Raw genomic sequence first — 27,060 nt, 5'->3', positions numbered from 1 at the left:
TGATCCGCCCGCCTCAGCCTCCCAAAGTGCTGGGATTACAGGCGTGAGCCACCGCACCTGGCCCTTGAATCACATTTTATCAAGTTGGTTTGTTGAAAGATGTAAGGATGCTATATTTTGTTTAGTGTATTAGCATTTACTGTTACATATCAGGCTTCAAACTTCCCACGTCTGTGCCTTCATCTTCCATGTCAGTTCTTTCAGCCATTCTGAACTAGTCCATGTTTAAAAACTCTACTTAGAAACTACAACATGATAATTCACTGTTACTATTTTTATTAGGAAATGGAGTTCTAATAAATATTGTTATATTTGTACTTGTAAATAAATCAATTGTTAATGGTATAAGGAGTAAATTTCAGTAACATTTTAACACTTCAGTTATTTCAGTTTTTAAAAAAATTTATTGCTTACATTTATGAAGTATTGTATGGTTTTTAAGGCTTTTTCCCACATATTATTTACTTTGATTGTATGCTCTGAGTTAGCTGATACCACCTTCATTTTGTACACAATGAGTCTGCATTTCTTGAGTTCAGTGATCCGCCCAAAGTCCCACAAGTGGCAGGTGGTGGGGCCTGGGCTAGAACTCAAGCATCCTGAAAAAAAATCTTATTTATTAATGACAGTCAAGAATACTTCACTAAAATAATCTAGTGGTGTAAAATTTCATATTTTTAAAGCAACAGTTAGGCAGTAGTGAAATAATTATTCCTGATACATCTTTCATAACATTAATCCTCTTCTGTAATTGTTTATTTACTTTTTTCTCTTCTCCACTAGTCTATAAATGTTTCTAAATCAAGGATTATGTCTTGTTCATTTTTGTATACCATATAGTAAATATTTGAGTGTTTTATATAGTACCATTATAAGCTCCAAGAAGGAAGCAATTTACATATCGTTTTCATGAGCTCCATGCATTGTGATCAAAATCTATATTATAAATTTAATAAGAGCTTTCACTGTTACCATGACCAGTTTCTTGGTTTGAGCGGAGCTCTGGTTTCTTTTCCGATATGCAGGGGTTAGAATTGCTTGTGTTCCTCTCTGGAGTTCTCAGTGGGCTTGTCTTTACATAAGCAGACCTGTGTTCTGGTCTCTTGTTTCCTCACTTATTCCTGTAATGGTTCCTGTATTTGAACCTTCAGAGTTGGAGGACTTGTCCGTAATCTCAGTTTATTTGATTCCTGTCTTCAGTGGGAGTTGCCTGTTTGAAGATTTCTTTGTGGCCACAGCCCCTATATTGTTTCCTGACTCTATGGCCTTATTTACCCTCTGATGCTGCCTTATCTTTCTGGTTTTTATTTTTATTTTTTCATTTGACCAACAATAATTGTACATATTTGTGAGGTACATAGTGATGTTTCAATACATACAATGTATAGTGATCAGGTTAGGATAATTAGCGTATCCATCATTTCAAGCATTTTTCATTTCTTTGTGTTGGAAACGTTCAATAACCTCCAGCCTGTTTCTAGTATTTCCTTTGCAGCTTTGCCTTTTTTGTTTATTTTTCATCTTAACTTCCTATTATCAGTAATCCATATTGGCCCAGAATGTTATATGGTGTTGTGCCCATGTATAATTCTTCCCCCTCCGTTTGTATCACTCCCGTTTACAAAGGAAAACTAGATGAGGGTTAGGAAAGAATTTATTACCATCTTTGAATGTAAATCAGAGACAGGTGTGCCCCAGATAAATCGGCAAAATGGAATCAGAATGAAAAACACTGGTTCCACAAAAGGGCAAAAGAAAAGAAGCCTGTGTTCCAGCCTGGGCAACATGACAAAACCCTATCTCTACAAAAAATACAAAAAATAGCCAAGCATGGTGATACGTGCCTGTAATCCCAGCTCCTTGGGAGGCTGAGGTGGGAGGATCGCTTGAGCCCAGGAGATGGAGATTGCAGTGAGCTGAGATCGTGCCAGTGCACTCTAACCTGGGCAACACAGTGAGACCCTGTCTCAAAAAAAAAAAAAAAAATGAAAATAGTGTGTATATTATTAATGAATAGGTGGAAGGTAGAGCTGAGGAGTGACTAAATTTACAAGTGATGGTAGCTTATTAGAATATAAGAAAAGAGGGAAAGGAGGAAAAAGAAACAGAGAAGACTGACAGGAAAATGAAAATATATGAATAACAAGAAAAAAATATGGTAAATAAGAAAATAGGCCTTTGCCAATTTTGGTATTGAGAATGTAATTTTTTAGTGTCATGGAATTTGGTGCTTAAAAGTACCTTAAAGTTATATAGTGCAACTCTCATGCTTCACAAGAGTTGAACATTGAGGCCCAGAAAGCTATGTGATTGACTAGAGTCGTACAGTTAGAAAATGGCTGAGGTTATGTCAAAATCCAGATCTAGAATTTTAATTTATAGTATGGTCATGTGTCTCTGAACAATGAGGCTACTTTCTGAGAAATGCATCATTAGGTGATTTCATTGAGCAAACATCGTAAAGTTCACTTACACAAATGTACATGATGTAGCCTATTACACACCTAGGGTATATGGTCTAGCCTGTTGCTCCTAGGCCACAAACCTAGGCATGTTACTGTACTGAATACTGTAGGTACCTGTAACACAGTGGTAGATATTTATGTATCTAAACGTGTGTAAACATAGAAGAGGTACAATAAAAACACAGTATAAAAGATAAAAAATGGTACACTTGTATAGGGTACATACCATGTATGGAGCTTACAGGACTGGAAGTTGCTCTGGGTAAGTCAGTGAGTGAGTGTAAAGGCCTAGAACATTACATTATTGTAGACTTTATAAATACTGTACACTTAGGCTGTACTAAATTTATGAATTTTTTTCAATAATAAATTTGTCTTAGCTTACTGTAACTTTTTCACTTTATACATTTTTACAATTTTTAAAAACATTTTGACTGTTTTGTAATAACGTTTAACTTAAAGCACAAATACATCATAGAGCTGTACAAAAATATTTTCTTTTTTTATATCCTTATTCTATAAGCTGTTTTTTCCATTTAAAACTTTTATGTTTTACGTTTTTTTTTTTTTGAGACAGAGTCTCTCTCTGTCCCCCAGGCTGGAGTGCCGTGGCCGGATCTCAGCTCACTGCAAGCTCCGCCTCCCAGGTTCACGCCATTCTCCTGCCTCAGCCTCCCGAGTAGCCGGGACTACAGGCGCCCGCCACCTCACCCGTCTAGATTTTTGTATTTTTTTTTTTTTAGTAGAGACGGGGTTTCACCGTGTTAGCCAGGATGGTCTCGATCTCCTGACCTCGTGATCCGCCCGTCTCGGCCTCCCAAAGTGCTGGGATTACAGGCTTGAGCCACCGCACCCGGCCCCTATGTTTTACGTTTTAAACTTTTCTCTAAAAACAAAAACACAAACACACATCAGTCTAGGCTTATACAGGGTCAAGATCATCCATATTACCTGCTTCCACTTCCACACTGTGTCCCTTTGGAAGGTCTTCCGGGACAGTAACAAGCATGGAGCTGTCATTTCCTATGATAATAATGCCTTCTTTTAGAATGCCTCCTGAAGGACCTACCTGAGGCTGTTTTACAGTGAACTTTTTATTTTATAAGTGAAAGGAGTACACTCTAATGATGAGTATAGTAAATATATAAACCAATAATCTAGTCCTTTATTATCATTATCAGGTATTATTTACTGTACATAATTGTATGTGCTATACTTTTTTTTTTTTTTTTTGAGACAGAGTTTTGCACTTGTCACTCAGGCTGGAGTACAGCGGTGCAATCTCGGCTCACTATAACCTCCACCTCCTGGGTTCAAGTGATTCTTCTGCCTCAGCCTCCCAAGTAGCTGGGATTACAAGCATGCACCAACATGCCCGGCTGATGTTTTGTGTTTTTAGTAGAGACAGGGTTTCACCATGTTGGCCAGGCTGGCCTTGAACTCCTGACCTCAAGTGATCCACCCACCTCGGCCTCCCAAAGTGCTGGGATTACAGGTGTGAGCCACCATGCCCAGCCTTATGTGCTATATGACTCACTGTAGGTTTGTTTACACCTCCATCACCACAAACATGTGAGTAATGTGTTGTGCTACAACATTACAGATGATAGGAATTTCTCAGCTCCATTATGATCTTAAGGGACTACAGTTGTATATGTGGTCCATTGTTGACTGAAATATCATTATGGTGTGTGACTGTATGAGAAATTATGTATAAAACAATACTTTAGTTCTATGAATGTATTGTCTTCTTTCTGCCTTCTTTCTTTTTAATGTGTTGTTACATAGAATTATGAACATACCATAAAAGAGATAGAATAATAGAACAAATTCTTGTTATCCATTACTTGGCCTCACATTATCACACCATGGCTAATCCTGCTCCAGTCACCCCCCACCTCTTATTGTTTTGTAGCAAATCCCAAACATATGATTTCATCTATAAGTATTTCCCTGGGTTTCAGAAATATCAGATTTTCATTTTTAACATTAACATAATTAATACTATTATTACATCTAAAAAATTAACAATTCTTATTATCATAATATATCCAGTCAGTGTTTGAACTTCCAACTGCACTATGCTCTTACATGCCACTGTGCCTTTGCTCATGCTGTTCTTTTTGCTCTTTATGCCGCCACTGCCTTTCTTCTCTGCCTACCTGAGGTTTCTTTTTCTTTTCATATTCAGCTAGTATCAACTCTTCTAAGAAGCTTTATGCTTTAGTCAAGTTATATGCTCCATCTGTGTTACCATACAATCTCTACAAACTTCTAACAGAATATTTATGAATCCAAATGTATTTTTGAAGATACATGGATGGATGGATGGATGGATGGATGGATGGATGGATCTATCAGTCTATTGATTGGTCTATCTAAATTAAGGAAAGGTTTTTACATATTCAGAATCCACTCATAACTTGATGCTTTTTGGATAAAATCCAGACTTCTTGTCTCATGTGACCTCTTATGATCTAGCCACTGCCTAGCCTAGAGTTTTCTCATGCTGTTTATTCCTTCAGCCCCATCTTGTCTTAGTCAAATTTGCCTTCTCTCAGCCTTGTATGTGCTAAACTCTTGTATGTCTCAGAGCTTTTGCATATATAATTCTCTTTGTCTAAAACATTCTTTTCTTGATTCTCCACCTGGCAGGCTTTGGGCTTCCCAAACTAAATAACCCTGTTATAATCTCTCAGTGTATCCTTTACCTTTCTTCACAAATTGGTCATAATTTATAATTATATGTTGATTCAGTGATCAGTTTGTCTGACTTTTCCATAGGTAGAAGTTCCATGTGGTCAGGACTCTGTTTTGTTTACCAGTTTTCCTAGTGCCTGTCACAATGCTTGGCATATAGTAGAGGCAACATAAATAAAACAGCACTATTAATATTCTTTGTAGAACAAGTTTTAATTTTGAAATTGACTAAAACTTTACAACTTCTAGGTCAGGAAGTATCTCAGAGTCAGTTAAGCAACTGGAAAGTTTTTTAAATATCATGCATCCTAACTATTAAGATAGGATGAATTCAAAAGTTTGTATAAAGTACTGAATTCTTACATGCTTCCTATGAGAAGAGCTTAAATCGTTTTCATTATACATCAATAGTTAAATTAATTTTTTTCCAACATTTCAGATGTTCAGGATGATGAAGTGGCAGAAACTGTTTTCAGAGATAGGAAGAGAAAATTACCTTTGGAACTCACAGTGGAACTAACAGAAGAAACATTTAATGCAACAGTGATGGCTTCTGACAGCATAGTACTCTTCTATGCTGGTTGTGAGTATGACCCTTCAAAGGAGACTATTACATATTAGGACATTTAAAAACACAGATTTAACTTTTGGCATTCCATGTATTGCATGTTGTAAAATGAAATTGCTTTCGTATGTCTCAAGTAGACTGTGTGCATGGAAGCATTTACTTCTGATTCTGGGATTGTGCAATTTATTTATATCTGATTTACAAATTAAAGATTAATGATTAAACTAGACGTTCATTAATTTTGAAAAATTGTGACTCACGCTAATGATTTTAACATATTAACAGTTATTATAGATTTATAGTAAGTATATTGCTTTTGTCTTCAAATCATAGCTATTTAGCTATATTCCTTGCAGTACAAGTGCGGAAAATCAGTTGCTTTTGAAATTCTGAAGTGGTTGGACTATGTTGAGAAATGTATAGTAGAATATTTCTGATTAACAATAATTTTGGGAAACCTCATAAATCTATATATTTGTTACGTATCAGTGTGGATGCTTTGGAGATACACATGTAATATCTGTTGAATTTTTCATTTTCATGTAGGGCAAGCAGTATCCATGGCATTTTTGCAATCCTATATTGATGTGGCAGTTAAACTGAAAGGTATCGTACTGTGCTATGCACGCTTATTATTCTGATTTTGAACTGTAGCTATTTGTAAAACCATGTCATGCAAAAAATGTAGAAAACCACATAAAATTTCAGGTTACTATGTTTGTGTCTCCAGGGTTAAGTTAATGAACCAGGAGTTTCAAGAGTACTTAGGAGCATTCACTTTGATTTGTCTTCATAGAACTGTCTTTAGTGGAAAGTAGAGAGCCTATGTATTAATTACTTGTGGCTACACAGTTAATCCAGCAACCTTTTTGGTTCAAGTCAGTCATTCAGCAAGCATTTATGAGTGCCTATTCTGTGCCAGTTACTCCAGTTAAATACTGGAGATAAAAATTTGGCAGATTCAAGACCCAGTCTCATGGTCTAATGAGAGATCAAAGATCCCTGTGTTCTTGAAACTGTATAGTTTACTCTTCATGGATGAAATGCTTTTTAATATCCAGGATCTTTTTATGTTAACTATCTATGAAACCTGATTTAATAGTGGGCAAATAAAGATCCAAGGAATGGACTTTAACTGAAAATATCTGTGCTACCATCTCAGCAAAGACATAGGGAAAAAGAGGGAGGCCTATTAGAGAGGTAATAATGGATTAGGTGTGCTTAATGTAAGTTCCTTATGGTTAGGTAGTGTGCCTTATATCAGCTTACTGGGCTTGGCATATTGCCTTACATTGCAGAATATCTGGTTTTTAATAATTGAATACATGAATAATAGAGTTTCATAAATTTGTTTCATTTAATGGAACCTGTGTACTGATGTACAACTTATTTATACATTGACGCTTTTGAAAACTCAAGAAATTGGTTCCAGATACTCAAACCTAAGTGTATCATTCCTTTTTTTATATATTTTTTTTTATTTGCATAGGTTATTGGGGAACAGATGGTGTTTGGTTACATGAGTAAGTTCTTTGGTGGTGATTTGTGAGAGATTGGTGCACTCATCACCTGAGCGGTATACACTGTGCTGCACCCAATTTGTGACCTTTTATTCCTTACCCCCTTCCCACCCTTTCCCCTTGAGTCCCCACAGTCCATTTTGTCTTTCTTATGCCTTTGCATCCTCATAGCTTAGCTCCCAAACATGAGTGAGAACATGTGATGTTTGGTTTTCCATTCCTGAGTTAGAATAATCGTCTCCAGTCTCATCCCAGTTGCTGCAAATGCCGTTAATTCATTCCTTTTTATGGCTGACTAGTATTCCATTGTATACATATACACCACAGTTTCTTTGTCCACTCGTTGATTGATGAGCATTTGGGTTGGTTCCGTGTTTGTACAGTTGCAAATTGTACTGCTATAAATATGTGTGCCAGTATCTTTTTCACATAGTGACTTATTTTCCTGTGGGTAACCAGTAGTGGGATTGCTGGATCAAGTTCCTTTTAGTTCTTTAAGGAATCTCCACACTGTTTTCCATAGTGGTTGTATTAGTTTACATTCCCACCAGCAGTGTTGAAGAGTTCCCTGTTCATCACATCCATGCCAACATCTATTTTTTAAAAAATTTTTTTGATTATGGCCATTCTTGCAGGAATAAGGTGGTATTGCATTGTGGTTTTGAATTGCATTTTCCTGATCATTGGTGATGTTGAGCATTTTTTCATGTTTATTGGTCATTTGCATATCTTCTTTTGTAACTGTTTCTGTTCATGTCCTTAGCCCACTTTTTGATGGGAGTTTTTTTTTTCTTCTTGCTAATTTGTTTGAGTTCATTGTAGATTCTGGATATTAGTTTTTTGTCAGATGTATAGATTGTGAAGATCTTCTCCCATTCTGTGAGTTGTCTGTTTACTCTGCTGACCGTTCCTTTTGCTGTGCAAAAGCTCTTTCATTTAATTAAGTCTCAGCTATTTATCTTTGTTTTTATTGCATTTGTTTTTGGGTCCTTGGTCATGAAATTCTTGTCTAAGCCAACGTCTGGAAGGTTTTCCAATGCTGTCTTCTTTTTTTTTTATAGAATTTTTATAGTTTCAGGTCTTAGATTTAAGTCTTTGATCTATCTTGAGTTGATTTTGTATAAGGTGAGAGGTGAGGATCGTGTTTCATTCTCCTACATGTGGCTTGCCAATTATCTCAGCACCATTTGTTGAAGAGGGTGTCTTTCCCCACTTTATATTTTTGTTTGCTTTGTTGAAGATCAGTTGGCTGTAAGTATTAGGGTTTATTTCTTAGTTCTCTGTTTTGTTCCATTGGTCTCTGTGCCAATTTTTATGCCAGTACCATGCTGTTTTGGTGACTCTGGCCTTATAGTTTGAAATAGGTAATGTGATGCCTCCAGATTTGTTCTTTTTGCTTAGTCTTACTTTGGGTATGTGGGCTCTTTTTTGGTTCCATATGAATTTTAGGATTGTTTTTTCTAGTTCTGTGAAGAATGTTGGTGGTATTTTGATGGGAATTGTGCTGAATTTGTAGATTGCTTTTGGCAGTATGGTCATTTTCACAATACTGATTCTACCCATCCATGAACATGAGATGTGTTTCCATTTGTTTGTGTCATCCATGATTTCTTTCAGCAGTCTTTTGTAGTTTTCTCTGTAGAGGTCTTTCACCTCCTTGGTTAGATATATTCCTAAGTATTTTTTTTTTTTTTTTTGCAGCTATTGTAAAAGAGGTTGAATTCTAGACTTGATTCTCAGCTTGGTCGCTGTTGGTGTATAGAAGAGCTATTGATTTGTGTACGTTGATTCTGTATCTGGAAACTTTACTGAATTCTTTTATCACTTCTAGGAACTTTCTGGGTGAGTCTTTAGGGTTTTCTAGATAAACAGTCATATCATCACCGAACAGCGGCAGTTTGACTTCTTCTTTACCAATCTGGATGCCTTTATTTCTTTCTTTTGTTTGAGTGCTCTCGCTAGGACTTCCAGTACTGTGGTGAAGAGGAGTGGTGAGAGTGGGCATCCTTGTCTTGTTCCAGTTCTCAGAGGGAATGCTTTCAATTTTTCCCTATTCAGTATTATGTTGGCTGTGGGTTTGTTATAGATGGCTTTTATTACATTGAGGTATGTGTCTCATATGCCAGTTTTGCTGAGAGTTTTAATCATAGAGGAATGCTGGATTTTATCGAATGCTTTTTCTGCATCTGTTGAGATGATCATGTGATTTTTGTTTTTGATTCTGTTTATGTGGTGTATCGCATATATTGACTTGTGTATTTTAATTATCCCTGCATCCCTGGTATGAAACCCACTTGATCATGGTGGATTATCTTTTTGATATGTTGTTGGATTCAGTTAGCTAGTGCATTGTTGAGGATTATAGCATCTATGTTCATCAGGGATATTGGTCTGTAGTTTTCTTTTTTGGTTATGTCTTTTCCTGGTTTTGGTATTAGGGTGATACTGGTGTCATAGAACGATTTCGCGAGGGTTCCGTTTTCCTCTTCTTGTGGAATACTGTCAGTAGGATTGGTACCAATTCTTCTTTGAATGTCTGGTAGGATTCTGCCGTGAATCTGTCTTGTCCTGGCCTTTTTTTTGTTGGTAGTTTTGTTACCATTTCAATTTCACTGGTTGTTATTGGACTCTTCAGAGTAGCTAATTCTTCCTGATTTAAGCTAGGAAGGTTGTATCTTTCCAGGAATTTATCCATCTCCTCTAGGTTTTCCAGTTTATGCCCATAAAGGTGTTCTGAATTATCTTTTGTATTTCTGTGGTGTCAGTGTGATATCTCCCATTTTGTTTCTAATAGAGCTTATTTGGATTTCCTCTTTTCTTTTCTTGGTTAATCTTGCCAATGGTCTATCAGTTTTATTTTTCTTTGCAAAGAACCAGCTTTTTGTTTCATTTATCTTTTGTATTTTTGTTGTTGTTATTTCAATTTCATTTAGTCCTGCCCTGATCTTGGTTATTTCCTTTCTTCTGCTGCGTTTGGACTTGGTTTGTTCTTGTTTCTCTAATTCCTTGAGGTGTGACCTTAAATTGTCTGTCTGTGCTCTTTCAGACTTTGATGTAAGCAGTTAGGGCTATGAACTTTCCTCTTAGCACTGCCTTTACTATATTCCAGAAGTTTTGATAGGTTGTGTCACTATTGTCATTCAGTTTGAAGAATTTTTAAATTTCCATCATGATTTCATTTTTGACCCAATGATCATTCAGGAGCAAGTTATTTAATTTCCATGTATTTGCATGTTTTTGAAGGCTTCTTCTGGAGTTGATTTCCAGTTTTATTCCACCGTGGTCTGAAAGAGTACTTGATATGATTTCAATTTTCTTGAATTTATTGAGGCTCATTTTGTGGCCTCTATCATATGGTCTATCTTGGAGAAAGTTCTATGCACTGTTGAACAGAAAGTGTATTCTGTGGTTGTTGGGTAGAATGTTCTGTAAATACCTGTTAAATCCATTTGTACCAGGGTATACTTTAAAGCCATTGTTTCTTTGTTGACCTTCTGTCTTGATGACCTGTCTAGTGCTGTCAGTGGACTATTGTAGTCTCCCACTATTATTACGTTGCTATCTATCTCATTTCATAGGTCTATTAGTAATTGTTTTATAAATTTAGGTGCTCCAATGTTAGGTGCATATATATTTAGGATTGCGGTATTTTCCTGTTGGACAAGGCCTTTTATCATTACAGAATGACCCTCTTTGTCTTTTTTATAACTGCTGTTGCTTTAAAGTTTGTTTTGTCTGATACAAGAATAGCTACCCCTGCTCGCTTTTGGTGTCCATTGCATGGAACGTCTTTTTCCATCCCTTTACCTTAAGTTTATGTGAGTCTTTATGTGTTAGGTGTGTCTCTTGAAGGTAGCAGATGGTTGGTGAATTCTTATCCATTCTGCAATTCTCTGTGTTTTAAGTGGAGCTACTTTAGGCCATTTACATTCAATGTTAGTATTGAGATGTGAGATACCATTCCATTCATCATGCTATTTGTTGACTGTATACCTTTTTTTAAAATTGTGTTTGTTTTGTAGGTCATGTGTGATTTATGCTTTAAAGAGGTTCTTTTTTGATGTGTTTTCAGGGTTTGTTTCAAGATCTAGAGCTCCTTTTAGCAGTTCTTGTAGTGCTGGCTTGGTAGTGATGAATTCTCTCAGTGTTTGTTTGTCTGAAAAATACTGTATCTTTCCTTCACTTAGGAAGCTTAGTTTTGGTGGTGGGTACAAAATTCTTGGCTGATAATTGTTTTGTTTGAAGAGGCTGAAGATAGGATCCCAATCCCTTCTAGCTTGTAGAGTTTCTGCTGAGAAATCTGCTGTAAATCTGATAGGTTTTCCTTTATATGTTACCTGGTGTTTTGCATCACAGCTCTTAAGATTCTTTCATTTGTCTTAACTTTAGATAACCTGATGACAGTGTGTCTAGGCATTGATCTTTTTGTGATGAATTTCCCAGGTGTTTTTTGGGCTTCTTGTACTTAGATGCCTAGTTCTCTAGCAAGGCTGGGGAAGTTTTCCTTGATTATTCCCCCAAATATATTTTCCAAATAGATTTCTCTTCTTTCTCAAGAACGCTGATTATTCAGGTTTGGTTGTTTAACATAATCCCAAACTTCTTGGAGGCTTTGTTCATATTTTCTTATTTTTTTCTTTGTCTTTGTTGCATTGGGTTAATTCGAAAACCTTGTCTTTGAGCTCTGAAGTTCTTTCTTCTGCTTGTTTGATTCTATTGCTGAGACTTTCCAGAGCATTTTGCATTTCTGTAAGTGCATCTATTGTTTCCTGAAGGTTTGATTGATTTTTATTTATGCTATCTGTTTCATTGAATATTTCTTCCTTCTTGTATAATTTTTTTCAATGTCCTTACATTGGGCTTTGCCTTTCTCTGGCACCTCCCTGATTAGCTGAGTAACTAAGCTTCTGAATTCTCTTTCAGGTAGATCAGGGATTTCTTCTTGGTTTGGATCCCTTGATGGAGAGCTAGTGTGATTTTTTTGGGGATGAGTTGAAGAATCTTGTTTTGTCATATTACCAGAGTTGGTTTTCTGGTTCCTTCTCATTTGGGTAGGCTCTGTCAGAGGGAAGGTCTAGGGCTCAAAGCTGTTGTTCAGTTCCTTTTGTCCCACAAGGTGTTCCCTTGATGCAGTACTCTTTCCCTTTTCCTAGGGATATGGCTTCCTGAGAGCCGAGCTATAGTGATTATTATCTGTCTTCTGGATCTAGCCATCCAGCAAGTCTACCGGGCTCCAGGCTGGTACTTGGGGTTGTCTACACAGAGTCCTGTGATGTGAACCATCTGTGGGTCTCTCAGCCATGGATACTGGCACCTGTTTCAGTGGAGGTGTCAGAAGGGCAAAATGGACTCTGTGAGAGTCCTTAGCTTTGGTTGGTTAATGCACTAGTTTTGTGCTGATTTACCTCCTGCTGGGAGGTGGCACTTTCAAGAGAGGATTGGCTCAAAAGTGCATTGGTGTCGGGAGGAACAGGCAGTGAGCAGGGCCCTATAACTCCCAAGAGTATATGCCCTTTGTCTTCAGTTACCACGGTGGGTAGGGGACCATTAGATGGGGGCAGGGCTAGATGTGCCTGAGCTCAGACTCAACTTGGGCAGGTCTTGCTGCCTCTGCTGTGGGGAATGGGGGTGAGGTTCCCAGGTCAATGGAGTTATGTTCCTAGGAGGATTATGGCTGTCTTTGCTGTGTCATGCAGGTTGTCAGGGAAGTGGAGGAAAGCAGTCACAGGCCTCACCCAGCTCCCATACAACCCAAAGGGCCAGTCTCACTTCCACTGTGCCCCCACTCAAAAGCACCAAGTCTGTTTGCAGGCAGTGGGTGAACAGGGCTGAGAACCTGCCCTAGGCTTCCTGCCTTCCAGCTGCGAAAATAAGTAGGGCTTTGTTTCTTCCCCAACCTGTGGTGTCTGCACGCTGGATTCATGCCCTACCCCGAGTTCTGGCCAGGAGACTTTTCGATTGGTTCAAATTGTTACAAAGTTCAGCTAGAGGTTTCCTTTTGCCCGTGGCCTTTTCTGAGTGCCTCCGGTAGCCCTCCTCAAGGACCCCTTGTGAGGTGAGGCACAGATGGCTTGGTAGGGGACGAGCCCACAGGGATTTTCCTGCTGCTTCCTCTATCCATGTATTTCGCTTTCGCTCTGCTCTCTAAATTGACTCAACTCCAGGTAAGGTCAGAATCTTCTCCTGTAATCTAGACCTTTAGGTTCCCCCATGGGAGCGTGTGTTCGGGGTGGACGATCTGCCTTTCCCACTTCCAGTTTGAGTACTCACAGTATTTGGGGTGTCTCCCAGGTCCTGCAGGTGCAATCACTTCCTTCAGAGGGTCTGTCAGTTCTCTTGGCTCTCCTTATGTATTGCTGCAGTTTTGGAGCAAAAGTTCATGATGCAAGCCTCCACATGCTGTTCTCTCTGTTCCCATTCCTTTTATTACCCAACCACATTTCATCCAACTTTTGATTATTACTGAGTGAAGGGATAATTAAGTCTGTAGACACAACGATCTGTAATCTTTTTTTTGAGATGGAGTTTTGCTCTTGTCGCCCAGGCTGGAGTACAATGGTGTGATCTCAGCTCACTGCAACCTCCGCCTCCTGGGTTCAAGTGATTCTCCTGCCTCAGCCTCCCAAGTAGCTGGGATTACAGGTGTGCACCACCATGCTTGGCTAATTTTTATATTTTTAGTAGCGACAGCGTCCAGGCTGGTCTCAAACTGCTGACGTCAAGTAACCCACCTGCCTTGGCCTCCCAGAGTGCTGGGATTATAGGCATGAGCCACTGCGCCCAGCCTCTAATCATTTTTTAAATAAGCAAATCCTCTTACTTGATTTCATATTTTCCTTTATGCAAAGCAAGTTGCAATCTACGGACAAATTTAAGTTTTCTTCTTTTAGATTCCATAACCTTATTGGCAAATACTTAGAAGAAAAGCAACGAAGGAGAAAATATAAATCATAATGAAGTAGTGATTGGATAATATTCCTCAAGAATATGGTTAATTATCCCTCTCTCCACCCCATTTAATTAGACACCAGATGAAAATGGAAAAAGATTTCCTTGCATTCTTTTCTATTAATGACCAAATAAACTACCTGCCTCCTTAATGCAAGGGCTCAGAGTTGTATGTGTTTGTAGAATAAAAAAGTAGATAAGCAACCCAGGACTTGTTTTCCTTTTCATTCACTATGTTCTTTATGAATAACAATTTTTTTTGGTAATCAGATATCAGAATGGATTATTTTGAAAGTTCAGGGAACTTAATGTAGAAATGCATTGCATAGGTAATTACAATGTTTTGTGTTTATGTGGAAGCCTACACTATAACATTATAAATTAGGAAAATATAATAATACCTTGGGCATTTAGTTCTATCATCTGTCTTTCTGACAGATCTGACTTTGTGGGAAAAAGCCATTTGTATCTCTTAGTCCAAGACAATGAAGAATGTTTTTTACTCTGTCACAAGGTGGCAGCAAATGTCAAAATTTTATACTTACATAATACCTGTATCTAAGATAATCTGTTTTTTCCTTTAAATTAGGAACCTATTTGAAATTACTGCATTGATCAAGTATATGGGATGTAATACTATAGGTATCTTAGAATATTACACTATTTTAATTGAAACATGAATAAATATTGGAACCATTTTACAGGAATAAAAATAAAACTTTTAAATTGATAACTTCAGTATAACTTTTAATGATATGTATCAGTATTACTTTTCTGGTTTTAAAAATAACATCAAAATTTTCCATTTCAACTGTAGGGACAAAGGAATAATCACATTTTTAGCAATAGTAGGCATGCTGAGGATGCTTATTGAAAGGAAAGAACTGCAGCTGGAAGAGCACTATATTCCGTACTTGGGTGGCAAAATATATAACATGGCACTTTGTATAAACAAGCATCACCAGATGTTTATTGATGAAATTGAAGCAGCTGTGTTGTCTGGGGTATATACCCTGGGGTTTGTTGTCATGCACCAGGAAAATTTAGGACACAGACACACACAAGGAGTTTAGGAGCAGTTTAATAGAAGAGAAAGAGAAACAGCTTCCTCTATAGAGGAGGGGGTCTCCAAGCAGAAAGGACTGGCTGGCAGCGAATGTGTCAAGTTTTATAGTCCAGTTTTAGAAGGTGGTGTCTGATTTACATAGGGCTCATAGATTGGTTCAGTCAGGTATGATGTTTACACAGTGGCGTAGGAAAGTCTGGTCGACCCACCTTAATCTTATACAAGTGGGCTTTCCAGTTGTCTGGGGCCATCTTGTCTGCTCCTTATGGAACACATGCCTGGCAGAGAAGGGAAGACAGAGCAGCCATGTTGAAAACGTCTAGTCCTTAGTTCCTGCCAGTACCCGCAAACTTTCAGCTTGCAGGCTGCTCTTTGTTAGAAAAAGATTTGGGGCTGCTTTTCATTAAAAAGAAAAACCTTACCGAGGACTCCCATACCCTTGCTATCTGCCTAAGTGATTTCTTCTTAACTCCTGTATCAAAATGATTAAAACAAGGATAAGAGAACTTTGATAGGAAGTAACTTAGCAGGTCTGATATGGGAAGAAATAAGGATTTATATTTGTTTATATGCTCATACAAAATTCACGTATTAATATCCTTTAATGTAAGAATTTAAAATTTGTGAAGAAATATCAATGTACATTCTATACATTTTTACTGGGTACATACTGTGTAATAGACACTGTGCTAGGCAGTGGGTATATAGTGGTGAATAAGACAAAGGCCAGGTGCTGTGGCTCATGCCTGTAATCCCAGCACTTTGGAAGGCTGAGGCAGGCAGATCATGAGGCCAGGAGATCAGGACCATCTAGTATTAGGGTAGAGACCCAACTCTACTAAAAAATAGAAAAAATTAGCCGGGCATGGTGCTGGGCACCTGTAGTCCCAGCTACTCGGGAGGCTGAGGCAGGAGAATGACGTGAACCCGGGAGGCGGAGCTTGCAGTGAGCCGAGATCACTCCAGCCTGGGCTACAGAGCGATACTCCGTCTCAAAAAAAAAAATTAAAGTTAAAATTAAAAAAAATTTGGTGATAAAATATTAAAATATCACATTCATAATTTTAATCATATGATTGAGTTACATTTAGACTATATTCTAAATTGATACACAAAGATTCCTTCTTTCATCTAGTATGATACTAAATTTTATTTTTTATTAGAATTTATTCTTTTGAGTTATATGGTGCTTATTTTATTTAGCATTTGATCTCTTTCCACACAGCGATTTATAATATTTTAGATAACTTTTCCCCTTTTTTTAATAGAGCAAGTAGGAATTTCTGTTTGAGATTCTACTATGTGTTTTCTTAGGCTGAAAAGAAATTACAATATTTAGACAGATTAGGTATCTGAAGTCCTATGTGAGTTTCACATATGTCATTTATTCACATACATATTTAAGGTGCTGCAGGTGCTGGAAAATCAGTGATAAATAAACAGATACAGTCCCTGCTCTCACAGAGTTGTCTTGGTAGAGACACGTTAATCAGATAATGAATAGTATATAATTACATAAGGAGATAAGGAAAGGAGCATGGTTCTATAATAGCATATGTCAAGGGAACCTGATGTAGATCAGTGTGTCAGAGAAGGCTTCCTTGAAGTTGTACATGGTGAGAAAGATTTAACTCTGCAAAGGTTGGTGGGGGTAAGCTGGTACCAAAACAGATTTGAGTTTTGAAAAGATATCTCTAGTATTAGGGTAGAGACACTGAATTCAAGGAGATGAATTGGAAGCCTATTGTAGTTATCCAGGAGAAATAACAACTTGAGTAGTGGTAGTGAAGAGAAATGGACAGTAATTAGAGATACTAAAAATTTAGGTGGTAAAATTGAAAGAACATGCTGATTAATTAATAGGCATGAAGGGCTTGGGAATGGGGAGGTATGAAAGATGAAGTTTTGTTTTTTTGAGTTGCACAAGAGCAGCAACATTCACCAACACACACAGAAAAGAAATCACATATGGTTTTAGACTTATTGAGTTTGAGGAGGTTTCCATTCAAAGGAAAACAGAGAATGTAGTAAGGATACATGGGTCTTTTGGAACTTCAAGGAGTTTGGGCCAAAGACATAAATATAGGATTCATTAGATTATCTATGGTTATTGAGGTTATGTAGGAAGAGAGTGAAGAAAAACAAGAGAAGGCAGCTTAAGCTGAGCCTTGAAGGACTCCCAACTTTACTGGCTGAAGAGCCTACAAAAGGGAACAGAGGAGAAACTAGAAAGGAAGGGAAAAGGCCAATAGGGGGTGGTGTTGCAAAGATCAAGGGAAGAGAGTGTTTAAGCAGGAGTGTTTCATGCTGAGAAGTTAAAATAAGAATGGGATAGAAAAATATTGAAAATCCTAAGCAAATGCATTTTCTACAATTAGTAATTACAAATGTGCATTTTCCTTTTATTTAGGCACATCTACTATGCTTCTTACTAGAATAAACTGTGCAGATTGGTCTGATGTATGTACTAAGCAAAATGTTACTGAATTTCCTATTGTAAAGATGTACAAGAAAGGGGAGAACCCAGTATCTTATGCTGGAATGTTAGGTACCAAAGATCTCCTAAAATTTATCCAGCTGTAAGTATTCAGCTTCATTATAAGATCTTTAAATGTTTAGGTCTTTAGAAGTTCTAATTCTCAGACTTTGCTAACACTTTAAATAGGTTAAGGAGGATACTAGAATTGAGATCACAAAATAAATATTCATGAGAGTCTATGTACATTTCGTCACTTTTGGGGAGATAGTAATTTTGTTTAATGAGTCTGATTTTCTTTAAGAATAATATTTAATTTTCTATATTTTGTAAGATATTTATCTTATGTAATATATTGTTTGCTATGTTTAGTATGCTTTATTTTTTTACAAACTGAAAATATCTTTAAAAATTAATTTTTAATATAGCTATATATTTATCCAGCAATAGGATTTCATATCCAGTGAATATAACATCGATTCAAGAAGCAGAAGAATATTTAAGTGGGGAATTATATAAAGACCTGATCTCCTATTCTAGTGTGTCAGTACTGGGACTATTTAGTCCAACCATGACAACAGGTAAGTAGAGCTGAGCTTTTAAATTATACAGTACAGTATATCATTGCTTGCTAGTTTTATTTTTTAAGGATATATTTTTAAATTATGGAGAATTTCAAAATTATGGAGAAGTTTGAAGAAAAATAAAATACTGTAAGCTAATTATTCAGAGACTGTTAAATTTTGATGTAATTTCTTCCATCTTTTTTCTGTGTACCTACATATTGCATATTTATGTATGTTTTAACATAATTGGGCTAAAGCTGTGTATCCAGGTTAGAATCTTGGTTTTTTTTTTTTGAAACGGAGTCTCGCTCCGTCACCAAGCTGGAATGCAGTGGTGTGATCTCAGCTCACTGCAACCTCTGCCTTCTGGGTTCAAGTGATTCTCCTGCCTCAGCCTCCCGAGTAGCTGGGACTACAGGTGTGCACCACTATGCCCAGCTAATTTTTGTGTTTTTAGTAGAGATGGGGTTTCACCATGTTGGCCAGGATGGTCTCGATCTCTTGACCTCGTGATCTGCCCACCTCAGCCTCCCAAAGTGCTGAGATTATAGGCGTGAGCCACCACACCTGGCTTTATAGAGATCATAACCTAATAAAAAAAACATTTTTATGAAAAATTGGGAAGTAAGTCTGTGTTTTACCCCTCCACCTTCCTTCCCTTTTGAATGTTTTTGCTCCCACGATTGACATTGTCCTCTCTGTACCTCAGGTGCCTGCTTCCCTAACCTTCTCATTTATTATTCACGCTAGACCTCCTTCCAAGAAGAATTTAAGTCTTCAGATAATAAAAAGCACAAATATGATAAAATCATTGAAAACAATGTAAAAACTCAGCAATAAAACAGTAGGGGGTAATTATGTAGAAAGTCTAGAAAACTCTGTCATTTGTCATAAAACTTAGCCCTAAGCAATCTGGTAGCAACCAGAAACAAAAAGATGAAAGTTTTGCCATCTATCATCATAGGTAGTAAATTGCAACACACAAGTTAGGATGCTGATTAATCCACAGAGAAAACTTTTTCCAAATTCAAATACTGAAAAGAATTTTTCATATTGTTTTTTACATTGGGAATTGACATAAGAAATGGTGTGCTTCATCATATTTTTACACAAATGATGATGAAATGTACATATAATCATCTCACAATGTTTAATAACATATATTAATAGATGATTAAATATGTTTAAATAGCATAATGTTATTTAAAAGTAGTTCTGGTGTGCCAAAATGATGTAGTCTAGGTATGATACTTCATTATTTGACTGGATTGATTGTTCCCAATATTGTCAGTTAGATATTCATTCCTTTTTATTTCTTTTAGTTTGTTTTTGTTTTTTTGCAAACATTGATTTTTTTTGTTGTGTTTTGTTTTGTTTAGGACGGGGTCTCGCTCTGTCGCCCAGGCTGGACAAGCTCCGCCTCCAGGTTCATGCCATTCTCCTGCCTCAGCCTCCCTAGTAGCTGGTACTACGGGCGCCTGCCACCACGCCCAGCTGATTTTTTGTATTTTTAGTAGATACGAGGTTTTGCTGTGTTAGCCAGGATGGTCTCGATCTCCTGACCTCGTGATCCGCCCACCTTGGCCTCCCAAAGTGCTGGGATTATAGGCGTGAGCCATCGCACCTGGCCACATTGATGTGTTAGTAGCTGGACCATTAACATCTGTTGAAGAGAGACTAAATAATGATAAAAATCTTACGAATTTATTAACATTTCTATATAAATTTGTGTTTTGCTAATAAAAGCTAACTCTTGTTAAATTTAGCCTAAAGCTGCCTCTGTATATATTTTAAGTTCAGACGAAAGGTTTCTCCATAAGTAGTGAACTGTAACCTAACTAGATATATGAACAGACTATAACCCACTCTTATACCACTCGCTAAGTTTTGGTCAATCAAAGGTGGCCAACTGTTCAAATCCTGTTCAAATGAGACAAATGCCAAACTGTAACCAATCCAGCTATTTCTGCACCTCACTTCCTCTTACTGTCTGTAAATCCTTTCTGACTCCATGTTAGCACCGGGGTTGCCGTGAACCTATTCTGGTTTCAGGGGGGCTGCCCAACCGGCAAATGTTTCTTTGTTCAGTTAAACTCTATTAAATTTAGTCTGAAGTTTTTCTTTTAACAGATGGAGTCAGAAATAGGACCTGTAGTAGAGCTTCCAGCGACCCCCAGCAGCATCGAGTGACCAAGTGGTGTACCCGCTGGGCCCATTGTGTCCCTTGCTCTCTCGCAGCCACTGGGGATCGTGGGTAAGTTCTCTTTCAGACTTTGAAGCTCCATGACTTTGTGTTCGGCGCTATCTGAGTTTGTTTGAGCAGATTTGTTTTTCATCTGAACTGGGTTTGGAAGTTGCTACAGAAATTGGACTGGGTCCAGGATCAAATTAGATCTGATAATTAATTGACTTAGATCTAGTTAAAGGCCTCAGATGTCCGAATCAGACAGAAACTGACAGTAAATGGCAATATTGTAGGTAGTATGAACTTTAGCTTTCAGAAATTTGCAGGGACTTTTGTGTTGTATCCCCTTTGTTTCTTTTTCTTGCACTCATAGGTAGGAAAAAAGTCAGTGACTAAGTTGATCAAGGAAATCTGAGAGCCAAAGCCAAGATTCAACATAAAAATGAGATCCTTCATTTCTGAAGAACTGAGTACTCCACTTTCTGGCTACAACTACCTACAAACACTTATAAAAATGGCAAAATGTTACTAAAGGTAATTTAAAGTTACAGTAGAACATTTCAAATGAAAAATGCTACACTTTAGAAGTACATTTAAAAATGAGGACTCTCTAATTAGGCTTATTCAGGGATGCCTATTGGTGTGCAGAAGCTTCAGAAAATATTTCAGTATTTGTATTGCCTCTTTTAAAAGACTCTCTGTAACAGGTAGCCAGGGCCAGGCGAAGCGGCTCATGCCTATAATCCCAGCACTTTGGGAGGTTGAGGCAGGCAGATCACTTGAGGTCAGGAGTTTTTAAGACCAAGCTGGGTAACATGGTGAAACCGATCTCTACTAAAAATACAAAAATTAGCCAGGCATGGTGGCATGTGCCTGTTATTCCGGCTACTTGGGAGGCTGAGGCACAAGACTTGCTTCAACCTGGGAGGCAGAGATTGCAGTGAGCCAAGATTGCACCACTGTACTCCAGCCTGGATGGTGGTGAGAGTCTGTCTAAAAAACAAAAAAAAAAAGCTGCCTGTAATTCCAGCTACTCAGGAAGCTGAGGTGGGAGGAATGTTTGAGGCTAAAAGTTCAAGACCAGCCTAGGCTACATAGGAAGACCGTGTCTCTAAAAAATGTATGTATATAAACAAAAATATAAAGAACTTGCTGACTATAGGTTTAAAAAAAGAAAAGAGAAACCATTTAAAAGCCAGCAAATGAAATTTTTTTTATAAGAGCCATAAAATCTGCTTTTATCTGTATGTCTCTATGTCTATATGTGTTATGTTTGTGTGATATTTGGTAAAGCTAGTTTTAAAGTTGTTAACAAAGTAAAATAAAAATGGCTTTAAGAGTGTAACTTAAATATAATTCAGACATTTTTGTCTGGGTCTACTGGTCAGACAGGTTTATGCTGTCTTTACATGTTTTAAGGTCATAAAACTGCTAATTTTCTATGATATTTTTGGCACTTACTTGATTTGTCTGTGGGCTAAAGCTGGCTGTTGGGCTTCCCCAGAGCTTTGCACACATTTTATTATAAGCTGGTCTTTGGTTTTGAGCTTCAAGATTCTGGGGTCTGGACAGGTGGCCGTGGTGAGGCCTGGAGGCGTGTTGTCAATGCTTAGGTAACCCGCTGCGGGGCCCCTTGTTCCTGCTTGCTTGGCCCAGATTTGCCTCATGGCCATGCTGGGAGTGGTCAGATCCTCCAGACATCCTTTTCACAGCCCTGTCTTCTGTCCTGACATCTGGTGTGTAAATTTAGGACCCAAAAGAGCCCTGCCTTTTATAGGCATTGGGTGCCACATGGGTACTCAGGACAGCTGAGAAAGACATTTAGGTGGGTACCTGTGTCATTATTTATTTTCCAATAATCAAAAATCTTAAAGTCATGTTAAATAATAATGAAATGTCTGAGTCATTCCTAAATAAATTAAAATACTAAAACATTAATTATTAAATATGTTTATGTACTTTGACATCTTATTTTTACATGATATAAAAAAGCTAAATATATTTAGATTTGTTAATAAAATTAAAATGTCTTTCTAAAAATTATAAAATGGTTTTCATCTACAAATATTGATATAAAACAGTTCAAAATTAATTTCTAGGTTTTTGCTAGATTTTGGGTTACCAAGAGTCAAAATTATAGTTAGTATAATTAAAACTATTAAATGTAAGAGAATTGTAAATGAAGAGTCTATTTAAAAAGCAAGATATATTTTTGGTGAGGAAAGTTATAAAGGCATAAAAATGTGAGAAAAAAATTTAGTTTAGAAGTTACTTAAAGATTGTTTCAAATTAAAAGAATAAAAAAGATATAAATTAAATAAATTGTAGAAAGTTAAAGAAAACTTAAATTTTTATGAGATAACAGAGTTTGTTTTAAAATCTTGTGTTATTAAAAGCTGACTGAAATGAGATTTGTTTATAAGTTTTTATTAAAATCAGCTTTAGAATTGATCATACACTAATACAAGAATAAAAATTTAGTTTTCTCTTTTGCACATAAATTTCACGTAATAATAACAGAATAAAACACTTTTATTCACCTTTTGAATAAACTCTCAAAAAAGGGAAAAAGAGGAGACATATTCTATCTTTGTTAGGTCCTTTAATTGTTTTTAAAAACTGAGTCCTTTTTTAATCAACAAAGTTGTTTGCTTTTTAAAACCTTTTAATTATCACTTTGGCTAAATAAATGATTTATTTTACAGCGACCTGTGATCTATTTTGATAAGTGGTTTAAACTTTTGACATATTTAATAGGCTTCCCAAAATCAAGTTTAAAATTAAGTCTTTTTGACCTCAAACTGACTTTGAAACGTTACAGAGGGTGCCTGCAGCATCCAAAAGAGAGAGAATGAACAGGTTTATTTATTATGTAAAATTACGTGAAAAACACTGTCAAAAAATAATGTTTAACCTTCTTTGAGTTTCATACAATTTTTAAAATACTTTTTTTCTAGTTCTGTGAAAAATATCATTGGTAGTTTGATAGGAATAGCATTGAATCTGTAGATTGCTTTGCGCAGTATGGCCATTTTAATGATACTGTTTCTTCCCATTCATGAGCTTGGGATGTTTTTCTGTTTATTTGTGTTTTCTCTGATTTCTTTGAATAGCGTTTTATAATTCTCCATTCAGAAATCTAATTTTTGTATTGTTAGTAGAGCTAGGGTTTAGCCATGTTACCCAGGCTGGTCTCAAACTCCTGAGCTCACGTTATCCTCCCATCTCGGCCTCCCAAAGTGCTGAGGTTATAGGTGTGAGCCACTGCGCCCAGCCTGGATGTTCTTTTTTTCTTTCTTTTACCTGATTTCTCCAGCTAGGACTTCCAATACTGTGTTGGATGAGAGTGGTGAAAGAGGGCGTCCTTGTCTTGTGCCAGTTTTGAAGGGGATTGCTTCCAACGTTTGCCCATTCAGTATGATGTTGACTGTGGGTTTGTCATTGATGGCTCTTATTGAGGTGTGTTTCTTCAGTGCCTAGTATTGTTGAGAGTTTTTAACATGAAGGGGTATTTCATTGAAGGCCTTCTCTGCATCTATTGAGATAATCATGTGATTTTTGTCTTTAGTTCTGTTTATGTGATAAATCACAATTATTGATTTGCGTATCTTGAACTAACCTTGCATCCCAGGGATGAAGCCTACTTGATTGTGGTAGATTAGCTTTTTGATGTGCCACTGGATTTAGTTTGCATGTACTTTGTTGAGGACTTTCAGTGTTGATCAGGAATACTGGCCTGAAGTTTTCTTCTTTTGTTGTGTCTCTGCCAGGTTATGGTATCAGGATGATGCTGGCCTCATAGAATGAGCTGGGGAGGAGTCCCTCCTCCTTAATTTTTGGGGATAGTTTCAGTAGGAATGGTATCAGCTCTTTGTACATCTGGTAGAATTTGGCTGTGAATCCATCAGGTCCTGGGCTTTTTTTGGTTGGTAGGCTATTTATTACTGATTCAATTTCAGAACTTGTTATTGGTCTGTTCAGGGAATCAATTTCTTCCTGGTTCAGTCTTGGTAGGGTGTATGTGTCCAGGAGTTTATCCATGTCTTTTAGGTTTTCTAGTTTGTATAATATAGGGGTTAGGAGTGCTTTTAGTTACTGAGGTTTTCTTGCTTCTCAACTCTCCCTGCTGACAGAGCTAAAAAATAGAGGTATGTATATATGTGTGTCTATAAAAATAATTATTCAATAAGATGTGATAGAAAAAAATATTGCTAAATAAATGTGTTTATTTTATGCAATTAAAATATATTTATAGTAGCTGAAAAGCTTTTTATGCATCTTTTTATTTAGATAATTGAGTACTTTCTTGTATTTGAGGTTGCCATGCATTTTGACATATATGCAGTTTTTAGCAAGGAGGAGAAGAGAATATGCCTGGTTTTGAATGTTCAGAGGAAAATATATATTCTAGTTTAGTGGAAATGAATATGCATCTGAGATCTACAGTCATATATTTTTCCATCCTGTGAGTCACTTAGGATTTACAAACACATGGATTTATGAAGAGACTTTTCAAGAGACATATTCATAAGTAGAGTCTTTTGTACGAGGAAATTATATGGAAATAATGGTGTACTTTTCTACTGTTACTTACCTGAAATGAAAAGAAGCTGAAACAGATTCTGTTATGTCATTGCTTTAGATATCGTTTATCCATTGACTGGAATTTCACTCTGTTTTCTCTTAGAAATGAAAGTACAGACACACAGTCCTTTCTAGGTTATAATCTTATGAGTGTCTTCTACTTTGATGTAGCATGGGCTAAAAAAAAATATATATATATATATATATATATTTTTTTGAGACGGGGTCTTGCTCTGTTGCCCAGGCTGGAGTGCAATGGCGTGATCTCAGCTCACTGCAACCTCTGCCTCGCAGTTTCATGCTATTCTCCTCTCTCAGCCTCCCCAGTTGCTGGGACTACAGGCATGTGCCACCATGCCTGGCTAATTTTTGTATTTTTAGTAGAGATTGGGTTCTATGTTTTTTTTTATTTGTATGCTGTGGTTTCATGTAATGGACTCACATTAGCTTTATTGCTGAGCAGTTTATTTATTTATTGCATCATACATAATAAAATGTTGGAAATCTTTTAAAGAAAATCCTTGCATTCACTTTTCCAACATTTTATTATGAACTTTTTCAAGCATACGGCAAAGTTGGAAGAATTGTACAGTAAACACCCATATACTCACCACCTAGATTCCACTATTAACATTTAATATTTGCTTTAGTACCTACCTGTATATCTTTCTATTTATTAATTCATCTAATTTTTGATGCAATTCAAATTAATATTTTTGCATTCAACTTTGATATGCTTATAACAATTATTTTTACTTTGATAGTTTTACATGGCAGCATATACTACAGTATTTTTTAAATATCACAACTTCTCTTTTCTGAGACCCTTACTCTTTATCTCTTGCTTCACAGGAATGTGTCTTTTAATACTTTTTTAAGGAAGGGTAAACATAGAATGTTTTTTCTGACCAGTGGTATTTCTGGGAATGTTATTTGTTGCTTTTGCATCTAGGTGGACTCTTGAGTCGGTAACAAAACTCTCAGTGTTTTCTTTTTCTTTTTCTTTTTTTTGAGACAGAGTCTTGCTCTGTCACCCAGGCTGGAGTGCAGTGGCACAATCTTGGCTCACTGCAAACTCCGCCTCCCGGATTCACGCCATTCTCCTGCTTCAGCGTCCCGAGTAGCTGGGACTACAGGTGCCTGCAACCACACCTGACTAATTTTTTGTATTTTTAGTAGAGACGGGTTTCACCATGTTAGCCAGGATGGTTTCCATCTCCTGACCTTGTGATCCACCTGTCTCGGCCTCCCAAAGTGCTGGGATTGCAGGCATGAGCCACCACACCTGGCCAATGTTTTCTTCACTATACTGACTCTTACCAGTGATCTAGGAAACTTCCCTTCTCCTTGTTTTTCTTTTCTTGAGATGGATTTCAAATTCTGAATGAAAGATTTTAAGAATATTTGTCTGAGAAGAGGACCCCACTGGTCTAGCATTATATTTGCACATAATAGATACTATTAATTACATATTAAATTTTGCTTTCTACAAATTTACATCTAGCAATTTTTTTTCTACTTTGTTTTCAGAATTGTAAAAAGTAAAAGCCAAAGGAACTTACAAAAAATAAATAATAAGAATATTAATGTGTACCCTGTGGCTTATCATCTTTGAAGGCAAAATCCTAGAGAGCATATCTTTCTATTTTTTGTTTTTTTTTTGAGACAGAGTCTTGCTCTGTCACCCAGACTGGGGTGCAGTGGCATGATGTTGGCTCACTGCAACCTCCACCTCCCAGGTTCACACAGTTCTCATGCCTCAGCCTCCCCAAGTACTGAGACCACAGATGTGTGCCATACAGCAGCATGCCCAGCTAATTTTTTGTCTTTTTAGTAGAGACAGGGTTTCACTATGTTGGCCAGGCTGGTCTCAAACTCCTGACCTGTAGTGATCTGCCCACCTCAGCCTCCCAAAGTGCTGAGATTATAGGCGTGAGCCACCACACCTGGCTTTATAGAGATCATAACCTAATAAAAAAAAC

General features: G+C 37.0%; 1 protein-coding gene across 1 annotated transcript in view; it reads left to right on the top strand.

Annotated features, from left to right (window-relative positions):
- TXNDC16 (thioredoxin domain containing 16) overlaps positions 1–27,060 on the top strand; it is a 123,391-nt gene that overhangs the window by 54,691 nt on the left and 41,640 nt on the right. The window contains exons 13-16 of the mRNA XM_011961803.1: positions 5,605–5,748; positions 6,280–6,339; positions 17,678–17,846; positions 18,188–18,324. Of these exons, the coding sequence (XP_011817193.1) occupies positions 5,605–5,748; positions 6,280–6,339; positions 17,678–17,846; positions 18,188–18,324 (510 nt within the window). The remainder of the gene's footprint in view (positions 1–5,604; positions 5,749–6,279; positions 6,340–17,677; positions 17,847–18,187; positions 18,325–27,060) is intronic.

Source organism: Colobus angolensis, unplaced genomic scaffold (genome assembly GCF_000951035.1).
Source record: "Colobus angolensis palliatus isolate OR3802 unplaced genomic scaffold, Cang.pa_1.0 Scaffold57, whole genome shotgun sequence".
Taxonomy (NCBI): Eukaryota; Metazoa; Chordata; class Mammalia; order Primates; family Cercopithecidae; genus Colobus; species Colobus angolensis.
Note: the sequence above shows the minus strand (reverse complement) of the source record. Positions and strands in the feature narration are given on the sequence as shown.